Raw genomic sequence first — 15,279 nt, forward strand, 5'->3', positions numbered from 1 at the left:
CAAAATGTACTGCACGAAAGCCAACTTCACGCAATGGGTTTCACAAAACCAAAAATTGTACCATTGTTGAATGTGATTAAGGTCTTCCGGAAGAGTGGAAGTATCAAAGCTGTTTGTGATCGGACGATAAATTACACAATCCTCTGCAAGTAGACGGATACAAGAGGAAATGTTGAAAGGCAAATCGTTAATATATATCAAAAAAAGAATTTGTCCCAGCACAGCACCTTGCGGTACTCCTACAGGTGCTAAATATGACTAATGAGAATCATTGTAGACGAATTGCTGTAAGCCTGTTAGAAAAAAAATCCAGTTAACAACACATGGGTGGAGGTTAAGGAACGATAATTGCCGTAGTAGGCGAGCATGCGAAACTTTGTCGAAAGCTTTCTCGAAGTCAATAAAAATTACACCAGTGGGGATGTCGCGATCCAGGCTTGAGTGGATTGCTAATCACACGAATGTTTTTTACTGAAGCCATGCTGATTTGGGTGAAACAAATCCACAAATATCAGAAATGTAGCAATGTGCGGGTATAAAATATGCTCCAATATTCGGCAGCAAACGCTAATGATAGAGATTAGGAGATAATTGTTCAGGCATGACCGGCTTCCGCTTTTATGGACTGAAACAACGTTACCTGCCCACCAGTCGCGTTGGACGCACGGGTTTTTAAATATTCTTCAAAAATGAGTGACAAGAAAAGTCTGCAAATATATTTAGTGTTTTGAATACATTGGCGTTAATCTCGTCGACACCAATAGATGAAGAAAATTTTAGTTACTTAGTAGAAAATAAGCTCTTGATTTCTTACCATGGACGCTTAACGCCGGGCAGATAGCATAGCCGATTGCACGAGGAACTATTTTGCTGTTGGTTGTCGTATACAAATAGACACCCGACAGTAACAAATCTCTCGTGTTCACCCCAATAAATCGTGTGGCTCTACTTATACGCAGCGAAAGCCTTTCTCCGAAATCAAAACCTGTTTAATAAAGACTAAACGCAGCATTTCATCCTAAAATAAAGAAAAACAAACAAGGGCTCTACAGAACAAATCGTCCATAAAATGTCAGACGATACCGTTTCAGGATTCGCAGTTTGTGACGTCACAAATCAAAGTGCAAGGACCTGTACGAAGAGTCTGTACCTGTTTTCACGCTTTTAAAATTTTCTGCGTTGATAAACAACTGATGTTGCCGCAGAGTGGTACAACAGTATTCAGAGCACTGCTATCAACGGACAGAGGTGAACCTGCTCCAATATTATTGTTATTATTATCATCATCGTCATCCTCATGAGCCTGTTCATGGCCCTTCGCTTGTGGTTTAGTGTTCCGTTAATAAGTTAGCTAGCTTAGCAACGTCCACAGAAGCAAAAAAAAAACGTAGAAACAATGGTTAAACATGCGGTAGGCGGTAAGCTATGATGGCTACCGCATAGCTTGCAAGCTCGCAAACAAGACGACACCATCACTTCAGCAGCATTCCAAGACTTGTTGTGGTTACGGAATATTTTATTGGCCTGCAGTAGCGCGAACTGGGTTGCCGATGGACGATCTTTGCCACGTGTACTAAGGCGCCCCCGCAAGCGCCGAATTCCAGCCGCCGCACGTAGGTTGATTTTTAAGCAGTGTCTCGCCTACTGCGAAACTTGCTGCCGAATACGTGACCGCTGGCCCGGTAGACAGCGCACGGAAGCCCTAAAGAACTACTGCGATAAGCACCGCGCGCCGCTTGCAACACGAAGGTAGCAACGCGGCAATTATAACGACAGTCGTTACAATAAAAAAAGAATTCTTGTAACCACCGCAAATATTTCAGGTATGTACTTTCAATTAGCCGATCGAAATCGATATCTAGTTTATCATTCCGGCGACTCGGAGAAGCGCGCGCATTTTTGAAAAATTGTTGCTACCCTTCCACGCTCGACATTTATCAAACGAAATCTCTATTTGCTGTATTACGGCTATTCTGAGAATCAACACTGGCTTATTCCGGGTATATATCCTGTTGCGTTGAGTAGCTTCGATCAATAACGTCACAAAGAATGCTCGCTTGCTTGCATTATCTTGCTCGCTTTAATCCCCCTTGATCCCCCCAACGTCTTGCACCCCGCGTACAACACGCCTCGCGATGTCAACAGCACGCAGTGTTGTTCTTCGGCATTGCAGCAGTGCACCAGACGATAACGGAATTGTGAGATGTTTTGCGGGTGACGCGTTCGCCACCGAGCACAAGGACAGCGACCACCACTCCCCTCCGGATCGCATCGTCCCCGCTGGCCTTGAAGGCGGGCGCCGGAGTGCGTGATGGCTCGGAGAGATTGGCCGTACGGCGAAGAAGCCCCCAGAATGCCCGCCGGTAGCGAAAGTTTATCCACTTTTATACAGGTGGAAAAGAAAACTGGAGAAAAAAAGAAGAATTTATTCCTTTCGAATTCTCTTTCCTCTTTTTGTGTTGGCTCGGTGCACGGTTTCGAGATCGATCCCGATTGGCTGGGTGTGACGTGAGACGTGGCGCGTAGCTGGCAAGACCTGTCGACGGCCGCACACGTGTGAAGCCAACGGCGGGTCGCTGAGGCCCACAGCATCTGCTCCCCGAAGAGAGCGTTGGCGGTTGGATACTTCTCCTGACGTGAGTAGCAGCGCTCCCGAACTTTGTCACATGTCTGTAGAGACATCCGCTAACGAGCCTCTGTGCTTACTGGCACGCTAACCGTTTTATGGCGTAGTTTCTGTTTTAAGAATGGATGACTTTCTAAAGCCTGAAAGAATGCCTTACTCATGCGATTCGCGCCAAAATAGCGCCTCCGCCTACCCCTATAGTTTCTATTTATTTAGAAGAAGATCTTAATAGTTAAAGGCAATTTGCACTTTAAGTGCTCTGATTCTGTGTGCCCATCTTCCGCTTCTGGCGCAACCCGTGTAAAAAGAGAATCAGAAAGTATCAGTCCTAAAGGGGGGTAAATGTAGACTACAGTATGGTGAAATTTCGTTGATACAATTTTTAATAATAAGGTCTTCGGCATAAGCGCTCTTCTTAAATTTCCCGGTCAACGTCGCATAAGAACAATGCATTTTTCTACGTTTTAAAATATGCGGTCGTTATTTTTTTATAAAATTGAATAATACGGTGGCAGAACTGCAGATATGTGCCGCAATCAAGTCTCCGACTTGCAAACAACAACAACAACAAAAAAGGAAAAATTGTTAGCTAGGTTTTGATGTGCGAACACAGGCAACGCAATCGCAGCGTTGGACACTCTGCTGAAAATTGTCGTTAAAGCCGAACTGAGTAATGAAGGTGCTGCTATTTTTATTTTAGTTTTCGGAAAACCTACTTATCTAATAACCAGCCATCTCAAGTCTGTCAAATAAAATAAAATAAACTTCTTGCCTAGTAAATGTGCTTTCTCACTTTTCTCGCCTATTTTCCGTTACTGCGCAAAAAAAAAAAAAAAAAAAAAGACGTCTCAACTGGATCTCACTCTATTAGTTGCATTGGACGTGATTATTTTCTCTGTTAGGAAACACGGTGCACTTTGACCTGCAAAATGACCTCCACTTTGAAGGCATTACTGTTCCTTTATTTTTTACCGTATGCTTTATACCCTACTGCCATCTGTATGTCTTTTGTTTTTCGAATGTTGCTTGTATTTTTAAAGCGACGCTTTATTGTTCTCACTGATGCGTCTGTAACACGAAGACTGCCTGCAGGAAAGCCAACTTTATCTGACAATGATGATGATGAATAATCACGGGTGAAGTAAAAGAAAAAAAAACGCTTCAGTGACCGCAATCGAACCTGGGTCTTTCTTGTTATGAAGCCGGCGTCTATCCGACTGCTCCATTTCTTTTCTTTTTTCTTTAGACATGGTCGAAATTCAGTCCAAATTAAGACGACAAACAAAGAATCCGCAACAGGAAAGCTTCGCGTCCAACCATCGTCGTCGTTACACGGATGGGGTGAAAGTTTTTTTTTTTTTTTCGACGCTTGTGTTCACCGACAGTACTGCTACCGCATGGGTTTTCGGGCTTGCCAAGTTGCCCTTGAGCAACTTTTTTTCCCAATTTACCTCCATAAAGCTTTGTACATTCTTTATGGGAAATAAAGTCATTTAATTTCAAACAAGCAAAAAGAATTGACGAGGCAAGGGCACGATAGTGTAACTTCAATCCCTACATTTTAACAATGCTTGAAGCAAGGCAGCGGTTCTCGTCAAATATTTTGGTGTGCCCAATGACGGGTTCGTGCATCTCCATACCGGTTGAGGATCTGTATCATTATGCTCACGTTAACGCAACCGTAAGACGTGGGGGGCGGGAATGTGACCTAGCTGCTCCTCACTACACCCACGCTTGTGAAGATCCCACTGAAGCAGTTCCCCGTGCAGCAAGTCCTCCTTGTAAAGCTTTCAGCCATGCGCATCCTTGCTTTTCATTTTGGCCATAGTCCAGGTCAATTTTCTTTTATTTGATTATCGATGTAGCAAGGGCGGCGTCTGCTCTCCCTAGAATATATGGTGATGCAATTCTGTGTGCCGACAGAAAATGAAGAGCGCGGGACGACATGAGACACCAATTATCTTGAAGTTGAGCAACGGGAAATTAGATTACTTTAAGGTTTCGCGCGACAGCGCCGTCCTTTCGGACTTGATACGCTAAGACGAACTATGATGCCACGAAATACACGTCCGGGGCTAGTCAGTCGCACTTTGGTAGGGGTGAACAAACGACTGCAGTCGTTTACGAGTAGTTCCAAGTGCAATTAAGCCATGTCGTTTATTCACCCGACTAAAAAAATACCACGGCTTTCTTAAATTACTTTATATCGAAAAACCAGGCCACATTACCTTTATTTGATTGATCGTGGGGTTTAACGCGCCGACGCAACGCAGGCGATGAGGCGCGCCGTAGTGGAGGGCTCCGGATTAATTTTGACCACCTGGGGATCTTTAACGTGCGCCGAAATCTCGTACACACGGGCGTTTTTGCTTTTCGCCTCCATCAGAAAAGCAGCCGCCGCGGCCGGGAGTCGAACCCGCGACCTCGTGCTCAGCAGCGCAACGCCTTAGCCACTGAGCCACCGCGGCGGGTCACATTACCTTTATTCATATCGGCTATGCATCTTTTTTATTTCCCGGCATTCATTCGTTCCGACAGTCAGCTCCAGCAGTGGAGTGCAAGCGAGATCGGCAGGGGCGTTAATGCTAGAAATTATCTGCTGTGCGAGTTGTGAGCCATATGTGAAGAAAATTTTGCCGGGCACTACAGGCAAAGGACATTTTCAAAGTCGAATTTTACGTAGAGAAATCACATCTGCGATGCATGTGGTGGGACAGTTACTGACAAAGTCAAACTACATGGAAACATTAAACGTGCGCCGAGACCTCCTACATATGCAAAGTGACGCTGGAAGCAAAGATTGCCCCCCGAAGCGTTTGTTAAATCTTCCGCAATGACGAGCAAGATTTATCTGAAGTACCTACAGAAAAACGGAGCTACTGTCACTGAAAATAAACAAAACAAAGAAAGACCAAAGACGCACTGTGTTTTAGAGCGCAGTATGACGGATACTTGGTTTGAAGAAAATTTCCTCGATCATATATTTGCACAGGTATTTGAATCCTTTCTAGACAAAGCGAACGTTCGATCACTTTCCTCACCAATTTTAACAGCGAGACTAATGATCTTCACAACCTTGAAATCAGATTCAAGCTGCCTGTTTGGAAGGTCATGGCCGCATTTAGGTGCTTAATGTACACAACTCAAGTCTGTTGACTTATTCATTTATTGATAACAGATTCTTGATAACGCCTTTATTTGTTGACTATGAGCATTGCCAACTGGCGCGTTCCCAATGGAGAGTATTTTTTAGATCTTATCAACGGAGCTTCGGTTGAGGATGACCTAACTGAAAGTGTTAGACTAGGCGTTCGTCTTACGCGAGCACACAGCGTTTTTTTTTTAAATCCGCGTCTCACGGCGTGCTTTGGCTGCAAAGTAGGGTGTTTGCTTTGCTTCAAGATTGAGGTCACTTTATAAGAACTTGAAACTCACAACCGCTCAAAATTATATTCCAGAAAATAAATTCAGCTCAAGCGGAATGGCTTACGTATTATTGTAGCAAGAAGTTCGCTCATTTTTGCTGTCAACCGATCATTTTTTGTACAATAATCTTTCATACTATACTCGGTGACAACTTAAGAACGGCACCGGAAGTTGCCGCTGTGCCTTATCACCGTAGCCGGATGTTTCTCCCCGCGGCGCAAGTAGAGCGTTACTGGGAATATTTTGAACATGGCGTGAGCCGTTCCCGTGATTTTTTGGACTTAATATGCTTATAAATGACTCCAGTGACGACAAACAAACTGCGTGAGACAAGGCAGACGATATCACGCATTCATAGCAAACCCCTTTCAAAACGCGCGCGCACTGACGTCACGGGTCCGGCGCTTTGGCGGAGTGATACACTACATGAGGCGGTGCCGTTCTAGGGTTGTAACCGAGTATAGCGCATTCATTCGCCCTTCAATTAAGAGCTTATATAAAGGTTTACTTCATCTAGGGTATTATGCCTCGCTCTGATTTACACTCCAATATTCACATTTATGTCGCTGTGAATGAGCCGGGAGGAGAGACGACGCGCAAGGAATAACAATGCAGGCCAGCAAGAAGTAACCCTGCGTCAGAGACGTCGTCCCTATTCAGCGCCTCAAGGACATCAGCGGGTCTTTTCAATTTGTGTTCAACGTTCAAACCACCTTTTGGTAAATTTCTGTAGAAAAGAAAGTGTTTCTTTTTACCTTAGTCACTGCAACTTACTTCTTGCTTATTAACAACATTTTTTCGCCAAGAAGGTTGCCATATGCCGGTTAACGTGCAGAAGGTCAACGCCAAAGTGGAGCTGATCATTCCAGCAACCATGCCGAGCAGCTTTCTTTAAATATGCAATGTACGTGAGTGGAGACACGCCTCCATTTAAAATCAATTCACGCCTTGAGACGACAGTCGGACCTGGCTGTTTCGTGCTGGAGTTTTTTCTCTTCTTTTCTTCGGACCATTCTTTAAGGACAACCCTACGGGTTTTGCCTGCGTAGAAGTGTCCTTTGCTAGATGGATAGCATGGTATGGGCGTTCAGCCATGGCTTTGAACGATCATGCAGACGCGTAGTTAAAGTGAATAAGGATCGGATCTAAGCAAATCCTGCTGCCAGCATTTCGCTGAAGGCTATAGAACGAAAAGGACCAATGAGATAATTGTAATTCAGAAAACGGGACCTCGTGTGGCTGTTTATCTAGCAATGCGTGTGCTTTTCGCATAGAGAATGACAAACTAAGGGTACAATAAAAGGTCATAAAGGTGCTATTCAATATTCCATTCCCATCTAGAGCTCAACCAAGGTCAACCGGGTACAATATATTAACCTCAAACAACGGTTAAGCCACACGCGGCGAGATAAACTGTGTAAAGAACAGAATTCATCAACGATGGTATATTTCTGTGGGATGCATGGTTGAAGGTTTCCTCTGCAGCTTGTGTGTCATGCATTTCGATGGCTGCATACAATTTAAAATTTAAGGCCTTCTTAAAGTCGTCTGTTACATGAGGTACTCATACGTTACAAACCCCAACGTTCATGCTCAGTGTTAATTTCTAGTGTTAATTATATAGTTGTCATGTGAACTGTCGGGCTAACCAAAAAAAAAAAGCTTGACATATTTCATTGTTACAAAATACACTAAAATGAAAAGAAATTGTCCTGCACCATTACTTATGATTAAAACAACAAAATAAAAGCTTCACCGAAAAAAACGGTTGTTGAAAAATACAACAAAATGCTCATTTTGAGATTTTACAGGAGACATAAAAATGTTCTATAACGCTTTTTAATTACTATTTGTGCGAAAAAAAGCTATTTACTCCTTTTGTATTTCAGAAAATGCTGCTTTTTTCCCTCCTCGTCCTGGGTCTCGTCTCCGGTGAGTTCATGCAGTTTGCGTGACAACGTCAACTCGACAGCTCTGTTAAGCGCAATTTTATTTACATGCTTAAGTTGTAAGGAAGCGGTAGAAATGTATAATTTAATTGTGCATATGGAACTGATAGCTACCAACGGTCAAACCACCCAGTCGCAGTAAGTAATCCAACAAAAGCACGTACCAAGCCAGATTTTATTTTTGGTGGTTTGTGGGGAAAATAAAAAAAAAATAGTTCAAACTGGCTGGCTAGTTAAAGGTCTGAATTAGATTCTCGCATTTGTTTTATTGCATTACCGACTATTGCCGGTAGTAGACGACGCCGAACGTAGACGTTGCGAAGTGCAGGCACCACGATTTGGGTAATTGTCATTTGGTCGTTGGGCATGTTTAGCGGCAAGTGATCGTACTCAGAAACAAAGATAGGAGTCCCACTACAGTTCATTACTCTGGGACCCTTTTCTGTATTGACTATATTCTGGTGATGTACCATTCTGTAACAACAATAAAGTTCTTTTCTATTCTATTCTATTCTAAAGAAAACTATCATTCATAGGCACATTTGCTCGATGCTTCTGATCTGTTCAAATCTTGATTGTAGTCCAAATTCTGAGCGCCACAAGTAAAGGACTAAATGAAGTGAGACAGATACAAGTAAAACCCTTCGTACAGCACAAGTTACGTCACTTATTGCTTGTGCCCTTCACTTCTGTGCACTGCCCAAAGTTACTGCATGAATCTAGAAACGGCTTATCAATCGCTGTGGCGCTAGAAAACAGAAAGCTGCGCTCTGAACTAAAATTATCCACTTATTTCTAACATGTCCGTGTTCCCCACGCAGCCTCGCTGGGCACGACGGTGGACGAAGTTAACGACTACATGGACGTTGTCCTCAGCGAACTCTCGCAGCACATTCAGACGCCCTACCGTCCCAAGGACAGCTACAACAAGACAGTGGTTGGCCGTCCCGAGATATGGGCCTACTTCGGCGACATCTTCATCACCGGCTACAACAAGCTGGAACGCGAGGGCAACTGCGCCCACGAGGAGCACGCCACGGCCACCGGCATCACGGTGCGCTGCAACCTGACCACCAAGGAGCTGCGCGTCGACATCACCGGCACGCTCAAGCACTCCACGTACCCTCCGCGGAACGTGCGGGCCACCGGAGTGTTCTCCAACCCGCACATCATCATGAAGCTGGTGGTCGAACCCTGGAAAGAGATGAACGTCACGCTTCGCATGCGACTCAGCGTCCCCCAGGTCAAGGTGGTCAACCTCGGCGAGGAGTTCAAGTTCAACAGCATCCGCCTCGGCTACAGGGACGAGATCATTTCCATCGTCAGGAGCTCTCAGTATGACCTCGAGCAGGACATGAAGAAGGCGGCCGACACCGAAGTGATCCCGTACAAGCGGAAGTGAGGGCGCAACTCACTGTATACAACGTCATTGGGGTAACCATGAACAGCCGGCCACTTGTTTTAATGATATCGCGGGTATGTCGACCGGCGGCTGTGTCAGCGCCTCATGGCGGAGAAAGCTGCGAAACGAGCGAGCGTAAGCGCATGCACAGAAAGCTGATAAGCTCTTGCCCTTGCTAAGCTCTTCCCACAAGCCCGACACAGCGCCTAACACTTTTAATTAGCTGGATCCGCACATTGCCGATTGATCCCAGACATTTCATGTTCTACCGGGTCTCTGTTTTTTGTTTCAACATCATCATCCGCCATGATGAAACGAAAAACAGAGACCCGGTAGAAACTCGGTAGAGAGCCGATTTTTTGTTTGTTTGCCTTTTACTGTCGCAACATGGACGTGCAGGTGTGCACGCGCATGCCATGGTGACTGCAAAGAGTAAGCACAATAAAGAATTCAATATATCAGCTACCGACGGATTGAATCCAAACCCAGTCTCCTATATTATTCTCAAGTTTTTTTTTTCCGAAAGCTCGGAGTGACGACAGACAACAGAAAAAAAAAAAGAAAACCGAACCCTAATTACATGTATTACATTCTGTCTGCGTTGTCGCTGTCTCTTTTCGGTGATGGACGGAACCACCTGACTGTATGCGAAAGGGGCTGTGTCGCGCTTACTGAAACAGCCCAAAAGACGATTGTCGAAACCTTGGAACCTACTCTCATTGGTTTTCCCGCCTTTGACAATAAGGCGCTGACACACCCGCCGGTCGAATTCCCCGCGATATTATTAAAAAGTGGCCGGCAGCACGCGGAATGTCTACAGGACACTACAGAAAAGAAGTCTTGAAGAAGTCGCGAAGAGTTGGACAATGAGTCTTGAGCGGCTGTGATCGTGCAAAGGTGCTCGTGCACGCGAAGCAGTGGGTGCAAGAGGGGCCCTGACTCAGCAACGAACAAAAATACCTGATACCCGTGCTGCTGTTTAGTCATTTCTGTGTTAGTCATTTTGGAATTGATTGCTTAGAATGCGTAATTGCGGTGCGTGATATACCAAGTTGGTCAAAGGGCCGCGCTTATTTGTTCGCCCGCTGTCTTTTTTCGCTAGGGTGAGTAGATCTGTACGCCATACCGAAGGGAGAAGAGCTCTTGAACGGATCAGAAAAGGGCGCGAGCTGCTGCACAGTCCAAACCCCGAATGTGGTCATTTCATTATAACGCTTCGAAAATGCGCACGATTATTTATAGTACACGTAGTTTTTTGGAGAATTTCAGTATTTTAGTCACGCGACGTTTGATTTTTGCAACGAGCCTACTTATTTCGCCAAATGCTTTCTTATGCTGGCTATAAAAACAAGAAGAACAGACGGCAAGAAGCAAGAAAAGCAGTACAATATACTCGCTCTCCCCTTGCGCTATTTGCTTGCTTACATGATGTATATGTGTACGGGTTGGGAACCTGTTCCGCGCTTAGTGTGTCCATCGGTGCGTACTGCGCGCAATTATTACAGTATGTGTGCGCAGCACGCTAAAGCTTGGCCTGAAAACCGTTTTCTAAAAAAAAAAGAAACAGCTTTAAACGGTGTTCGCCATGGGAGAAGATATTCGCACCCGTATTGGTACATAATGGTGTAAAAAAGTTTCGTGTGTATTTTAGACCCCTCTAGCATCACTGGTATTAAACAACTCACATCTTTTTTCCTGTGTGTGTTTCACTAAATCTGCACTAGGTTCATAGCATGTTTCATATACAGGGTGTCCCAGCTATCATGCACCAAGATTAAAAAAAAAAGCAATGGCGTTGCTTTTTACAATTATTTATTTTAATTAAATAATTTTAATTAATTACAATTATTTATTTAAGTCTCATTAAGGGAAAAATTACTGTCCGCTTCTTCACAGTACTGCAAACATTACGCACCAGGTTTTCTTCGAGTTACGCCATTACTCTATTTTTAAATCTTGGTGCATCATAGCTGGGACACCCTGTACACTTCGCTACACCGTGCATTGCCCCTGACATCTTTGAGTGGCTCCTGACGTCAGCTTGTGGGCTCGCGCTGTTTTGGTATCATTATCATCGTCATTAACAGCCTATTTAGGTTTACTGACGGACGAAGGCTCCCCAATCGACCTCTACCAGCTACTGTCCTGTGCTGCCCGAGTCTATTCATTGCTTCCGAATTTCCTTATTTCATTTCTACATCGAGTTAAGGCCTTCCTCTACTTCTATGCTCGGAAAAAAAAAAAAACTTCAGAATGGCAAAGGAAGTGGCCCCTGCGCATCATCACTGCAGCCGGCTATTACTCCGCGCGGCGCAAGTAGTACCTTAGTGCGAGTGTTTTGAACGTGAGACGAGGCGTTTTCTTGATTTCTCGCACTTAATCTCCTTTTAAACTCCTGCAGCGACTGCAAAATATATAGGTGTGAAAAAGCAGACTATGTTACGAATTACGGGCAATCTCGTTTCATAACGCACGCGCGCGTTGACATCCGGGGCCGTCGCTTCGGCGTAGTGGTACACTACATGAACTATTGCCGTTCTTAACTTGTCCATTCTGCTGCCCATTTTTTTCTTAACCTGAACCATGATATCCTTCTTCGAGTTTGCTCCCCAGTCCAGGTAGCTCGTTTCCTGTCCCTAAGAAGGAGGAGGAGGAAAAAACTTTATTCAAACGCAACATTAAGAGTCGAGAATGTCTCGGGCCAAATTCCCCAACGCCAACTGGTCCGTGAGCTGGTCCGAGGCTAGCCAAGCCCGCCACGTTCAAGCAGGAGGGTGTGGGAAATGGGGGGATTGAATTGCGATGGGGCAGGAGAAAATAGGGTTCTAAATTGGCGTATGGTTCGGGACAATCGGGAAATACTGGGGAGTGTCGGGGGCGGTAGCCCGGACTGTTACTCCTGACATTATTTGCTCCATGAACGTTGGATGACCCAAGTTTGCTTTCTAGTTGTTTAGTAAGGCGCCAAGTTTCCGCTCTGTATGTCATCACCGGCAGGACGCACTGGTTGATTATCTTTTTTTAAGGGATAGAGGTATCTGACTTTGTATTATTTGTGAGTGCTTGCCGACCGCACCCCAACCCAGCCCTATTCTGCGCAAGGTTTTTTACTCGTGGTTTTGGTCCGCCCTGACCATCTGGCCAATTTAGTTATATTCTTCTACTTATTCCAGTGTTTCGTCACCTATGTTGAAAAAGGTGTGTTCAGCATGTTTATTTACTGTAACTTAAGTTTTATTCATATTAATCCTTAGCCCCACAGCGAAGCTCTCTTATTGTAGTTCCTGAATCGTTTTTTGGAGTTGTTTTGCATATTTACTGAGCAAAACTATGTCGTCTAAAGTCTAAAATGGCTCAAATGTTCTCCGTTTATCCGTAAGCCCAAGTTTTCCCAGTCCAGCCTCTTGAATACACTCTCCAGACACTCTGTGAACAATTTTGGGGTGATGGTATCTCCTTGTCGCACTCCTTTTCGGATCGGGAATTTGTCACTTTGCTTGCGAAGTATCAGTCTGCCCGTGCATTCCACATATATGTCGTGTAGGAGTGTAGGAGTCTTAGGTTTGTCTCCTCTATCCCTTAGTCCTTTAAAGCATCTATCACTGCGGTGGTGCTTACTGAATCGAACACTTTTTCATAGTCTATAAATGTCATGTGAAGTCGTTTATTACACTCTGCGCATTTTTCTATTACTTTGTTGATGACATGGATGTTGTCCTTTGTAGAGTATCAATGTCATCAAAAAAGTAATAGAACAAATGCTTGGTATGCTAGATTTGTATTGATCGTGGATTTAGCTTCTGGGCTCGAACTCGCCGATTTTCGTGCTGCACTGCATCGAAAAAAGTTCTGAGCTCAATTATACCCGCAACTCCCAAAGCCTCCAAATACCATCGAGCTGTGCCCAGCAATAAATTAATGATTAACAAAATCAGGGTAACTTAGTCTCTGCTACATTCTGTTGATTGATTGATTGATTGATTGATTGATTGATTGATTGATTGATTGATTGATTGTGAAGTGTAACGTGCCGTCGCTTCGCAGGCGATGAGCCGCGCCTTTGTGGAGGGCTCCGGATGAATTTTGATCACCTGGGTATCTTTTACGTGCCCAGAAATCTCGAACACACGGGCGGTCTTGCTTTTCGCCTCCATTAGAAAAGCAGCCACCCCGGCCGGGAATTGAACCGGCGTCCTCGTGCTCAGCCTGCTAGATTATCCGCGTAGTAAATAGTTGAGATCTCTGCAATAATTCTCTGACTGCGTTGGGTTTCCTTTAAGTATTTTTACGGTGCTATGAAGTAGACTCGGCAGGGCAACTTCTACTGTTGAGCACCAAGCTGTGGACGCCGCCAGTCGCATCTCACAGCAGAAAAAAGGGTGTTTTTCGTTTCATTGTTGATTTGCATCTGGAAGGGCGGCCCTAGCAGCCTACAGAGCCTGACTTCAGCGGCTCCTTGCAAGGGTTGGAGGTGTGGCACGGATGCCGGATGAAGGAAACCGATTTCATTACTGGACGGGCCATCGAATGCTTTCGCATTAAGGAGCATGTTACAGAACAAAACGTCCTTTAACGAAAGGCCCTGGGCATTAGGGCAAAGACTCCTCCAAGGCAAACACACTTAGGTGTGTGAAGGTGCGGAGATAAGCTTTTGCAAAGAATCATCACGCACTATCTGACTATGCCCCCTCAGGAGTTCCTACAAACCTTCATATTCTGCTTCCAAACGGTCACTGAGAATTGTAAGGCCGCCTGAAAATTCCCACAACCTCCTATCTACAACAAAGCCTGTTTTTTTTTTTGGTATTGGTCACTAGCAGCTACCCTATTCTTTTTGTTTCAAAAATTATTTGGTACAAAATCCGACGTCCTATATATTTGTACCAATGAGTAGTCTATAAGTTTCCAACAAGATCTCTCTTAGCAGGCGATTCTCTTACCGGAGGGGCAATAGCGAAAAAACTATATAGTGAAGCCGGCCTTGATCTTGTTTATGTGATTGGAAGCATTGTATAATGATAAAAAGTTACGCACACGTAAAATCCGGTGCGGGAAAGCCCCACAGAAAAATCGAATGCAATCGAAAAGGAGTGGGAGTAAGACTGAGGAGTGAAGCGGGGGAGGAGTTCCTCAGCTGACGTCACGCTTCTTGCACTGCCTCCCGCGGTAACGCTCCCCCCCCCCCCCCCCCCCCCTCCCAAATAGTCCAGCCTACCACAGAGGCAGGGAATAGCGTAGCGGTCCCGCTTTATCAGGGGTCCTCGCAGTCTCAGCTCCTGCCATCTGTGGCACTACGAAGGTCTGTGACGAAGCGGCTTGCTGGAGCAGGACACGTGCGTATCCGCCTGTCCTATATTTTTATACATCTTCACCAAACACTCCTCCAGAGAGAAGCGGTATTCGCCTGTGCCAAGTGATAACATTGCCTGGAAGGAGGCCGACCTAATCTTCCTTATGCCGCAGTAATTTTGACACCGACTGGGTTGCTATAATAGAAGACACTGAGTTTGTTATTGGTTCTTTTGAGCCTCCGATTCAAACAAGATAAGCAAGTCCCTTTGCACAACAGTTTTTTTGCACGCCATTTTCTTTCAATGCCCCACACAAGAAAGTTTCGGGGCGTAATATTTTCAACGAATAACTTTTTAACAGGCAGCCGTAAAGTGATTTAAAGGCCAACTGCACTCAAATTTTCGACGAGGGAAAAATAATGTCACCTAATAGTACACGTAAAAAGAGTGCGTAATGCAAATTTCCACGTTTCAAAGATGAACTTAGCGACGCAAACGGCTCACGACATTGGCGTTTTCAGAACCGAAACTGAATAGAAAAGGCGGCCATTACCGACGGCCGGATGTGACTTACGTGATGGAACG

At 44.9% G+C, this 15,279-nt stretch overlaps 1 protein-coding gene across 1 annotated transcript; it reads left to right on the top strand.

Annotated features, from left to right (window-relative positions):
- The first annotated feature begins 2,497 nt into the window (after window positions 1-2,497).
- On the top strand, window positions 2,498-9,551 carry LOC144178685 (uncharacterized). The gene is made up of 3 exons (XM_077706705.1): window positions 2,498-2,636; window positions 7,942-7,984; window positions 8,823-9,551. Exons 2-3 carry the CDS (start codon window positions 7,945-7,947, stop codon window positions 9,401-9,403), a joined length of 621 nt encoding a protein of 206 aa, XP_077562831.1. The 5' UTR covers window positions 2,498-2,636; window positions 7,942-7,944; the 3' UTR covers window positions 9,404-9,551.
- The last annotated feature ends 5,728 nt before the right edge of the window (window positions 9,552-15,279 follow it).

Source organism: Haemaphysalis longicornis, unplaced genomic scaffold (assembly GCF_048455015.1).
Source record: "Haemaphysalis longicornis isolate Haplotype H1 unplaced genomic scaffold, Haemaphysalis longicornis Haplotype H1 scaffold_4, whole genome shotgun sequence".
Lineage (NCBI taxonomy): Eukaryota > Metazoa > Arthropoda > Arachnida > Ixodida > Ixodidae > Haemaphysalis > Haemaphysalis longicornis.

Coding starts and splice junctions, on each gene's coding strand:
- LOC144178685 (XM_077706705.1), top strand. CDS start 7,945: ATGCTGCTTTTTTCCCTCCTCGTCCTGGGTCTCGTCTCCG. Junction 7,985..8,822: donor CGTCCTGGGTCTCGTCTCCG/GTGAGTTCATGC, acceptor TTCCCCACGCAG/CCTCGCTGGGCACGACGGTG.